Source organism: Rhinopithecus bieti, unplaced genomic scaffold (assembly GCF_001698545.2).
Source record: "Rhinopithecus bieti isolate Rb0 unplaced genomic scaffold, ASM169854v2 scaffold_10548, whole genome shotgun sequence".
Taxonomy (NCBI): Eukaryota; Metazoa; Chordata; class Mammalia; order Primates; family Cercopithecidae; genus Rhinopithecus; species Rhinopithecus bieti.
In genome coordinates, this window is record NW_016806834.1 from 1995801 (window position 1) to 2007161 (window position 11361).

Here is an 11361-nt window from a genome sequence, read left to right on the forward strand (position 1 = left end):
GGTGACATAGTGAGACTGTCTCAAAAAAAAAAAAAAAAAATTTGTATCTATTAAATATTTACTAAAACAAAGCAAAAAATAAATACAACAATAACCAGGGTCCCAAGCTTACCTTAGGTCCATAGAAGGCACCATCTCCAGAGTTGAGGTCCCAGGGTTCTCCAAATTCCTTCAGGGCCTGTTGAAGGACCTTTGAAGGAATGAGACAAGAGTGGAATAGAATACATCATCTTAGACTTCAAAAGCAACACATCTGGTCAGTCCTCAACAAATGACCCACTCACCAGATGCCTCTGAGAACCTTGGTTACTGTATTCTCCACTCCTTCCCACCAGAGAGTGGTTTATCTGCCTCTATTTCTGTACCTCCTACTCACCTGTTCGGCCTGGTCCCAAAGGCAAGGGTCCCCCAGGAAGCCAGATGGCCGGGTGGACAGTGCCAGGCGGAAGGAGAAGCCAAGAACGGCATAGACGGAACGGAGGAAATCAAGACAGCTTTGGATCTCTGCTTCCAGCTGGGGGCAGGAAATATGGGTCAGTGAGCTGTAAGCCAGCTAGAGATCAGGGATACTGGCAGTTTGAGGAAAACAAAGGGCAAAAACAGAGATGAAGCAGAAGCAAGCTAGGGGTAGAATGTAGCTGAATTATAGTACATATAGGGGGCAAATAAAGATGAGGGGTTTGCAAGTTCATAGGGAGAAAGGTGGTTTAGAAAAGCTTTGGTGGAGCCAGGGAAAGGCCACCTGATCTGCTGTACAGAAGATGTGAGCGTCATCCTGCTGGAAGCACCGCAGTCGCGTCAGTCCCCCCAGACCACCAGAGGCTTCAGCCCGGTGTAGGGCCCCAAAGTCAGCTAGTCGCAGGGGCAGTTCCCGCCAGGATCTGGGCCGGTGGGCGAACATCAGGCTGAGGTTGGGGTGCAGAGGGGTCAGGGCCATAGGGAGGACTAGTCCCCGAAGACTGCTCCTCCACCCAATCTGCTTGCCTACCTTCTCTGCACCATCTGCTATAGCCCTCTCCAACCTCAGCACATCCTCCCACTGAGTCCTGTCAATCCCACTCATCACAGTCTGAGCCCTGCGGTTCAAAAGTGGATTTCTCAGTAACACAATAACAGACATCATTTACTGTTTCCCTGTTCTGTGATAGTCACTGAGCTGAGGGAGGAGCCTTGGATAGCAACTTTAAGGAGACTGAGACCCAAAGAGGTAAAACTGAGTTTCCCAAATTCACACAGTTGGCTGGGGGAAGATTCTAGGCTCAAATCAGGTGTCCCAATACTCTTTCCAAGGTACTTTCTTTTTTTTTTTTTGAGACGGAGTCTCGCTCTGTTGCCCAGGCTGGAGTGCAGTGGCATGATCTCGGCTCACTGCAAGCTCTGCCTCCCCAGCTCACACCATTCTCCCGCCTCAGCCTCCCGAGCAGCTGGGATTACAGGCGCCCACGACCACGCTTGGCTAATTTTTTGTATTTTTAGTAAAGACGGGGTTTCACCGTGGTCTCTATCTCCTGACCTCACGATCTACCCACCTCGGCCTCCCAAAGTGCTGGGATTACAGATGTGAGCCACTGTGCCCGGCCTCTTTTTTTTTTTTTTTTTGAGATGGAGCTTAGCTCTTACTGCCCAGGCTGGAGGGCAGTGGTGTGATCTCAGCTCACTGCAGTCTCCGCCTCCCAGGTTCCAGTGATTCTCCTGCCTCAGCCTACCAAGTAGCTGGGATTACAGGCACGTGCCACCATGCCCGGCTAATTTTGTATTTTTAATAGAGACAGGGTTTCTCCATGTTGATCAGGCTGGTCTTGAACTCCTGACCTCAGGTGATCCGCCCGCCTCAGCCTCCCAAAGTGTTGGGATTATAGGCATGAGCCACCACGCCCGGCCCCAAGGTGCTTTCTATTATTTAATATTTAGCAACTTGATTGTAACCCTAGCTCCCAGCTTACCAGTGTGCAGGGCAGTTCATGGGCTTGAGGGCGAGTATATCTGCCGTATGCCTGGTAGAATCATCACTCTGGGAGCTGGCAGGCCTGTCAGAGCCTGGGGGCTGCACAGCAAACATGTCTTCCTGATAATGCTCCCAGTGCCCTGACTGTTCCCAGAGTTTAGTAGAAAACAGTGTGGGAGTTTTCACCTCAGAGAAACCACGACGGGCATACTCAGCCTGGAGAGGAGGGTACAGAAATGAAAGGTCAGAGTAACTGGAAGGAAACCAGGTAGGGTGTCAGTTGTGTGATCTTCCTGGGCCCTCAGGCCATGCTGATTGCAACCACAACCTATTAAATACCATGTCCCATCTCTATGCTCCCCAACTGCAGACCACACAGTTGTAGTATTAAAGGTCACCAGCACTTTCAATATTTATGGTTGTGATTCCAAACCGCCCCCCTCTTTTTTTCTCAAGACAGAGTCTCACTGTATCACCCAGGCTGGAGTGCAGTGGCTCGATCTCAGTTCACTGCAACCTCCCCCTCCCGTGTTCAAGGGATTCTCCTGCCTCAGACTCCCCAGTAGCTGGGGCTACAGGTGCTGCCATCACACTCAGCTAATTTTTGGTATTTGTTTTAGTAGAGACGGGGTTTTGCCATGTTGGCCAGGCTGGTCTCAGGTCATCTTCCCGGCTCGGCCTCCTAAAGTGCTAGGATTACAGGAGTAAGCCACTGTGCCCGGCCCCAACCCCCATCTTTTAACACAAACACCTTAGCTTCTTCTAGGCCCTCAGCCCCACCCTGGTCTTCTTTCCTCTAGACCTGGGTCCCCTTACCCTGATAAATGCCACTAGTGCATTATACACCCTCGTCCCTCGTGGCAGGAAGAAGCAGCTCCCAGGGCTCAGTTCATGGAAGAAGAAGAGCTCCTGTTCCTGGGGTCAGGAATAGCAATATTGGGTCACTTCAAGGGCAAGGAGGTGGCTTTGGAACTCAGAACAACTGACGGAGCTGCTCAGTCTATGTGACTGAATCTGCTCCCAATTTCATAATCAGGTTGCGTCATCTCTCTCCAACCCTTATCACCATCCCTCCCTATCTTCCCAATCGCTGTACCTTCCCAATGCGCCGGTGGTCCCGCAATTCTGCTTCCTCCCTCCATGCTTCCCAGGCCCTCAGCAATTCTGTTGTGGGGAAGGAAATCCCTGACACTCTCTGCAGTGTCTCTGGGGCCCCTGAAGACCTCCATAAGGATGATGAGTTCTGCGTGAGGACATAGGGGATCAAAGGAAAGATGAGGACTGAAGGCCCCCAACCTTTTTCAAGACTCATATGATACTCTCAGTGTTAAGTGTCACAGGTATGCCTCTTGACAACAATCCCACCAGTAGGATGAACACCTCCATCCTCTAGACACCTTTCTTCTAGATTACAGTGTTGAAATTGCCTGACTCTTGATTCCTACATCCAACCTGGTCAAGTCTAACCTTACCTTGCCATCTCTTTTTCTCCCCATTCTTACTACCCCTTTACTTAGTTACTTCCCATTCTAATCAATGACTGTTTAGAGGAGTAACCATAAGCTCTGGTCAAATGTCACTTTATTCCTCCATTTATCAATATCCTATACAGCTGCTAGAAAAGTCAGTCTTCTATACCATATCCCATTCCTGGCCACATGAAATCCAAAAGCCTGTGCCTGCTGTCTCCTTTAACAATACTAATGAAAGGCCGGGCACGGTGGCTCACACCTGTATTCCCAGCACTTTGGGAGGCTGAGGCGGGTGGATCACAAGGTCAGGAGTTCAAGACCAGCCTGACCAACATGGTGAAACCTTGTCTGTACTAAAAATACAAAAATTAGCCAGGTGTGGTGGTGCACATCTGTAATCACAGCTATTCAGGAGGCTGAGGCAGGAGAATCGCTTGAACCTGGCAGGTGGAGGTTGCAGTGAGCTGAGATTAGGCCACTGCACTCCAGCCTGGGCAACAGAGTGAGACTCTGTCTCAAAAAAAATAAAAATAAAATAAAATAAAACTGTTAAACAGTACTAATGAGAAACAGCCTATACGTGTGTGTATGTGTGTGTGTATCTATCTGTCACCCAGGTTGGAGCGCAATGGCGCGATCTCGGCTCACTTCAAGCTCCGCCTCCCGGGTTCACACCATTCTGCCTCAGCCTCCCGAGTAGCTGGGACTACAGGCCACCGCCACCACACCCAACTAATTTTTTGCATTTTTAGTAGAGATGGGGTTTCACTGTGTTAGCCAGGATGGTCTCGATCTCCTGACCTCGTGATTCACCCACCTCAGCCTCCCAAAGTGTTGGGATTACAGGCGTGAGCCACTGCGCCTGGCCCCTATATGTATATTTTTTGAAGCAGAGTCTTACTCTGCTGCCCAGGCTAGGGTGCAGTGGTACGATCTTGGCTCAATGCAACCTCTGCCTTCCAGTTCAAGCGATTCTCCTGCCTCAGCCTTCTGAGTAGCTGGGACTACAGGTGCACGCCACCACGCCCAGCTAATTTTTTATTTTTAGTAGTGATGGGGTTTCATCATGTTGGCCAGGCTGGTCTTGAACTCCTGAGCTCAAGTTATCCCCCCAACTTGGCCTCCCAAAGTGTTGGGATTACACGTGTGAACCACTGCACCTGGCCAACAGTCTATATTTTATTTTATTTTATTTTTGAGACGGAGTCTCGCTCTGTCACCCAGGCTGGAGTGCAGTGGCCGGATCTCAGCTCACTGCAAGCTCTGCCTCCTGGGTTTACACCATTCTCCTGCCTCAGCCTCCCGAGTAGCTGGGATTACAGGTGCACACCACCACGCCCGGCTAATTTTTGTATTTTTAGTAGAGATGGGGTTTCACCATATTGACCAGGCTGGTCTCAAACTCCTGACCTCATGATCCACCTGCCTTGGCCTCCTAAAGTGCCGGGATTACACGTGTGAGCCACCATGCCTGGCTGAAAATAGGAATCTTAACCTAACTCTGTTCCACAACTGACCGATAGCAGCTTCAGTCCTCCAATCTGTCCAGTATGCCGAAGGTGGGGGCCTTGGCAAAGGTCAACCAATGTGCCACACCTGGGAGAAAGAAGAGGCCAGTTAGTGATTTTCAGAATCTTTAGCTTCTAGCTTTCTCCCTCTCATGGTCTTTTTTTTTTTTTTTTTTTTTTGAGACGGAGTCTTTCTCTGTCGCCCAGGCTGGAGTGCAGTGGCCGGATCTCAGCTCACTGCCAGCTCCGCCTCCCGGGTTTACACCATTCTCCTGCCTCAGCCTCCCGAGTAGCTGGGACTACAGGCGCCTGCAACCTCGCCCGGCTCGTTTTTTTTTTTGTATTTTTTTAGTAGAGACGGGGTTTCACCGTATTAGCCAGGATGGTCTCAATCTCCTGACCTCGTGATCCGCCTGTCTCAGCCTCCCAAAGTGCTGGGATTACAGGCTTGAGCCACCGCGCCTGGCTCTCATGGTGTTTAGCTGACAGAAAGAGGTGAACAGAAAGGAACTGTCCTACTGAGAGAGGGCAATGGCAGATAAAAATCAATTCTCCGGCAGGGCGCAGTGGCTCATGTCTATAATCCCAGCACTTTGGGAGGCCAAGGCGGGCGGATCACGAGGTCAGGAGTTTGAGACCAGCCTGGCCAATATGGTGAAACACCGTCTCTACTAAAAATATAAAAATTAGCCAGGCATGGTGGTGCGCGCCTGTGGTTCCAGTTACTCAGGAGGCTGAGGCAGTAGAATTGTTTGAATCCGGGAGGCAGAGGATGCAGTGAGTCGAGATCATGCCACTGCATTCCAGCCTGGGCAACAGAACGCAACTCTGTTCTCAAAACAAAAAAAAAAAAAAACAAAAAATTAGCCAAGGCATGGTGCCACACATGCCTATAATGCGCCCAGGCCACTCTGGAGGCTAAGGCAGGAGATCCACTTCTGAACGCTGGGAGGCCCGGGGTTGGCCAGTGAACCGAGATTGCGGCTACTGCAACTCCAGGCCTGGGAAGAGCAGAGCAAGACTCCGTCTCAAAAAAAAAAAGAAAAAAAAAAATCAATTCCCCATTCCCATTTCTTTTTCTGGATCAACAGAAATTATCTTCTTTTCTTCGGCCTTATCACATTATCTGGCCCTTCCTCCAGTGCTTCCCCCTACCTCTCTGTTTGCTTTAATGCTTGACAATTCCTAGCCCCCATAATACTGTTGGCCTTTGGACGCTGTCACTCTCTCCTCCGATCAAGTGACAGCTTGAAAGGGGTTATCGCTGGAAAAAGGTAGAGGGAGATTGAAGGAAGTGTTTAATTCCCAGCCAAACGAGATGTCCTGGAAGAGCCATCTCTTCCTCGCTACGCCCCCAGGCCTTCGAGCAGCTGGCCGAAGCCTGATCCCCGGAAAAGCCTCTAGCCTCCGGAAGGGTCTGAGGCAGCACTGTAAGCTTCCTGGCAAATCCGCTCCAAAGACAGCGCAGCTCTGAAGCCCCGGAACTTGTCGCTGGCGAAAAGAGAGAATTGGTTGGGTTGCATCCTATGAGGTAGCATCAATCAACCTGGGTGAGCAAACCTGTGGCTAGGGGGCCCGCGCCAGGTCCTGTCCGCTTCCAGGATACAATCTAGAGTTATAGGCAAAAACAGACAAACTCAGAGAAAATCATAAATAGGGAAATCAGTTAGCAGATATTTACAGCTGGAGAAAAAGCTCTATGACATGAGTTAAAAGTTGAATGCAGGAAAATCTGGATGGACAAAGTTAGAAAGCATAGTAAGTAACGGGAGATTAAGTAGATCAACTTGAATTTAATGAAACCTCAACAAGTAGCAAGGCAGTGTATTCTTCTTTTTCTTTTTTTTTTGAGAGAGTGTCTTGGCTTTGATCAGGCATAAGTGGTGGCAGTGGTAAGGATCATGGCCCTGCACCACAGCCTCAAACCTCCCAGGCCTCAAGTGATCCTTCCACCTCAGCTCAAAGTAGCTGGGACTAACACGTGCAGGCGATCGGAGCCAAGAAGGTAAATTTCAAGCAGAGTTAGAAGAAAGGGACATGAACTAGCACAGAAAGGAGGTTACTGTCATAGTTGATTGAGACGCTAGAGAGAAGCCCCTCCTCCTCCACGCTTCCTCCTCCAAATGGAGGCCAAGCGGCCCAAGGCCCCTGAAAAGAGCCTCAGAAACCATCCCAGAATCATTCTCGCCCTCCTTTCCATTATCCACCTCTCCTTCCCCTAGGAAGAAATCATGGTAAAAGGCCATACTTCTGTACCTTGGACCCTCCTGCAGAGAACAGCCAAGCCTAGCGAATTGTTCAGGCTGCTGCCCGCCCCCCAGGACATGGGTGCTGGGTGCCAGAACACCTGGGTTTGCGACAAAAAAGGGGTTCAGCAAGTTCATAAACGCTTGTCCCTAACCCCTAAATCTGCTGAGCTCCTTCGCTCGGCAAAAAGCTGGTAGGGAAAAACTGGTATGGTTTCTATCTAGAGTAACTCAACCACGAAAATGGGGATCCTAGATTTTGGGGATCTACTAAAAAGTAACAAAGCTTAAAAAAAAGGGCTGGGCGCAGTGGGCCTCATGCCCTGTAACCGCCAACCCACTTCAGGAAGATCAAGGCAGGTGGATCATCCTGAGGTCAAGGAGTGTCGAGACAGTCTGGCCACATGGTGAAATCATCTCACTAAGAACATACAAAACTACGCCAAGGCGTGGGTGGCGTGGCGCCTGTAAACCCAGCTACTCAGGAGGCTGAGGCAGGAGAATCACTCGAACCTGGGAGGTGGAAGTTGCAGTGAACGAGATCATGCCACTGCACTGCCCACCGCTGCGGTGACAGAGTGAGACTCCATTCAAAAAAAAAAAAAAAAAAAAAAAAAAAAGACTGAATAGCGAAAGACAAGAAGGCCAGTATCTTTTCTTATTTCAGTGTATAGAAGGCTCCAGCCCCACCCTTAATCCTTGGTGCTTTCACAGTTCCAAAGTATTAGAAAAAAGCTGGAGACCAGTCAGTCTTCCTGCTGCTCCTGTAAGCGCTTTTACGGGCTGTCGAATAAATTTTTTTTTTTTTGTTTTTTTGCTTGAGATGGAGTCCCTTGCTCTGTCGGCCCAGGCTGGAGTACAATCGAGCGCGTGCTAAGAGCTCACTGCAACCTCCACCTCCCCAGGTTCAAGCAATTTTCCTGCCTCAGCCTCTCAATTAGCTGGGATGACAAGTGCTCACGACCACACCCAGCTAATTTTTATATTTTTAGTAGAGACGAGGTTTCACCATGTTGGCCAGGCTGGTCTTGAACTCCTGACCTCAGATGATCCACCCGCCTGGCCTCCCAAAGTGCTGGGATTACAGGCATGAGCCACGGTGCTTGGTCAGAATATGCTATGTTCTTAAGACAGTGGTTACTTAGGTCTCTGTTTGGTCTTTTAGTCCTATTTTTTTCCTGTCCCATGAATCTAGTGCGATACAACTATTCCTCTTGGATTTGGTCACTATTTACACATAGATGGCAGAACTCTGTTTTTCTGGATCCTAATAGGCGAGGTCTGCGTTACCTGAGCTGACATGAAGAAGACAAGGTGGGGAGATGACCAGGTTGTGTGCTCAGCTGTATAAGCCATGTGAGAATTGAATATACACTACAGATGACTTATAATGTATGTGCTCAGAAGTTGAGGAGGCTGAATTTACATATTTATCCTTTTGTTTTTCAACAAATCATCTCTCTCCCTTTCACTAGCAAAAATGTTTGCTTAATAGATCGAAGCTAAGTTAAAACTTTCACCATAAGTTTCCTAACCAGAAATAGTCAGTCAAGACAGTCTGTGATAGGTCTTCTTCCCAACTGCAAATGGAGAAACTGAGGCAAAAGAATAAAATGATAGAATTTCCTGCTATAATATCTCTTGGTTTAGTAGTCACTGCATTCCTGATAAGAAAGAAACTTACTGCTTTCCCCTCTGGGGAATCAAATGTCAGAAATCTGAGGTCAGAATCTGTCTCCAAGGGCCGCTCCAGATCATAAGGTTCTCCGTTCACTTGAGCAGCCACTGCAGTATCTGCCAGTGTTGAACTTCAGCAGTGGGAGGTGGGGATGAAGAAAAAGACAGGGTTACAAGGCACAAAAAGGAAAATACCACATGTTCTGATTCCTATATAGGAGTTTAAAAAGTTGATCTCACAGTGGTAGAGAATAGAGTGATAGTTACCAGAGGCTGGGAAGGATGGGGGAGGGGAGATGAAGAGGTTAGCTAATGGGTACAAAAATAGAGTTAGACGGAAGGAATATGCTCTAATGTTCCACAGCAGAGTAGGGTGAATACAGTTAATAATAATTTGTTGTATATTTCAAAATAGCTAGAAGATTTGAAATGGTTCCAATACAAAGAACTGATAAATATTTGGGGTAACAGATATCCTGAACACCCGGATTTGATAATTACATATTGTATGCATGTATCAAAACATCACATATACCCCATTCATATGTTCAATTATTATGTATCAATTATTAAAAAGTAAATTAATGATTTAAAAAAGACAGGGTTACAATCCACAGTGGGGAGAAAGTTGCTCATCTCTCAGCAACTGTAAACTTGCAAAGGTGAAATGAGTTACCAGAGCAACAGAAGCTTTCATTTCTTTCTCCAATGAAAGGACAGAGACTCTGATGCAGAAACTAATACAGATAAAACAAATATCAGGCCAGGTTTGGTGGCTCATGCCTGTAATCCCAGCACTTTGGAAGGCTGAAATGGAAGGATTGCTTGCGCCCAGGAGTTCAAGACTAGCCTGGGTAACGTGGAGAGACCCTGTCTCTATAAAACAACAACAACAACAAAAAAACAAAAACAAAATCTTCGGGAAAGGTTATCTTGATGGGGATGGAACAGAAACAAGCAGACCAAGTTTTCTTCCCCTGCTCAAGTGAAGAGAAAGTAAAAGGGCAGAAGGATAATCCTGGTACTTACAGGATGGGCCTGTTACCTGATCTGCCGGGCTAGTTGGTAGGGGGTTGTGTTCCATGCCACAGCATCAATTTTCTGGCCTCCAGGAAGTGTTATCTTAATAGTCCGGGGTTCCTTCTGTGCTATGCTTGCTAATCTCTTTACCTGAGCAGACCACAGCTCCTCAAAAAGGCCAAGCCGCTCTGCCAACCAGCGTGGAGGGGTCCACACAACTGCCTGGAGGGAAAGATATATTAGCAGGTTAACACACGTCCCATCATTCTTTCTTAGAATTGGGGATGATGGCACTTTGGGATGGTAAAGAGGACTTCGTCCGAATTCCTACTCTTTAAGGGGACTGGGTGATACAGGCCCTACGCTGGGGGCCCTTCAAGCTCTGCGCTCCCCAGACCGCTAACTCGAGAATTAGATAACGAGTTTAAATATGAGACCTTTTCTGGGGACTCCGAGGACCAGGGAGAGGAGGAGTGGCGTGAGGCTGGGTTAACATAAAAATTTGGGGGCTTCGGCTGGGCTGGGTCTGATGAGGATCGGAACTTTGGGGGTGCCTCACGCACCGTGTGTAGCCTGCAAGCCTGTAAACCTTGGAGCCGGAGCCGCCGCCACCTCTGATACAGTCCCATGTTCCTTCACACCCGTGCCTACATCCTCAGATTATCGCCGCTTCTCCTACACATAATTCTTCATTGGTTTCTGGTCCAACAAAGTCCGTGTCTATTGGTTACTACAGCTGCCACTCTAGTCTGGCACCACCTCCAGGAACTCCGAAGAGGTACACCCCACACAGCACGAGCAGCGGTGTGAGTGGTTCCGGCTGACCGGAAGACCGAAAGTGTAACACACCGTCGCTATCCGTCCCCAGACCCGCGGCGTTTCAGCTGAAACCCAAAAATAGCAATTATGCGTCCTGTGGCTTTGAGGACAAGGGTAGGTGAACTTTTGAGGGCGAGAGTGGGAGAAAAACAGACAGGAAATGGTAGTTAGTAATTTCCCTTTAACTATACGTTTTATTTTACATGGTTCTTACAGCAAGTAACAAAACTTAAGAGCATAGACTGGGCCTGGCGCGGTGGCTCAAGCCTGTAATCCCAGCACTTTGGGAGGCCGAGACGGGCGGATCACGAGGTCAGGAGATCGAGACCATCCTGGCTAACACTGTGAAACCCCGTCTCTACTAAAAAATACAAAAAAACTAGCCGGGCGAGGTGGCGGGCGCCTGGTAGTCCCAGCTACTCCGGAGGCTGAGGCAGGAGAATGGCGTGAACCCGGGAGGCGGAGCTTGCAGTGAGCTGAGATCCGGCCACTGCACTCCAGCCCCGGCGACAGAGTGAGACTCTGTCTAAAAAAAAAAAAAAAAAGAGCATAGACTGGGGAACTAGACCTTGTGTAAATTCTGGATCTGCCATTAACTATGTAATTTTGGGAAGATTATTTAACTTCTCATTTATTTAATAGAGACCCGGGATGGAGGTTGGGGGCGGGGGGTG

General features: G+C 48.6%; 1 protein-coding gene across 1 annotated transcript in view; it reads right to left on the minus strand.

Moving 5' to 3' along the window:
* TARS2 (threonyl-tRNA synthetase 2, mitochondrial) overlaps positions 1-10580 on the minus strand; it is a 19151-nt gene extending 8571 nt beyond the window's left edge. The window contains exons 1-12 of the mRNA XM_017877863.1: positions 10432-10580; positions 9894-10090; positions 8856-8979; positions 7147-7272; positions 6276-6416; positions 4935-5060; positions 3042-3188; positions 2762-2860; positions 1944-2161; positions 743-905; positions 377-514; positions 113-190 (exon numbers count right to left, since the gene is read on the minus strand). Of these exons, the coding sequence (XP_017733352.1) occupies positions 113-190; positions 377-514; positions 743-905; positions 1944-2161; positions 2762-2860; positions 3042-3188; positions 4935-5060; positions 6276-6416; positions 7147-7272; positions 8856-8979; positions 9894-10090; positions 10432-10497 (1623 nt within the window). The 5' untranslated portion in view covers positions 10498-10580. The remainder of the gene's footprint in view (positions 1-112; positions 191-376; positions 515-742; positions 906-1943; positions 2162-2761; positions 2861-3041; positions 3189-4934; positions 5061-6275; positions 6417-7146; positions 7273-8855; positions 8980-9893; positions 10091-10431) is intronic.
* Positions 10581-11361: the final 781 nt, after the last annotated feature.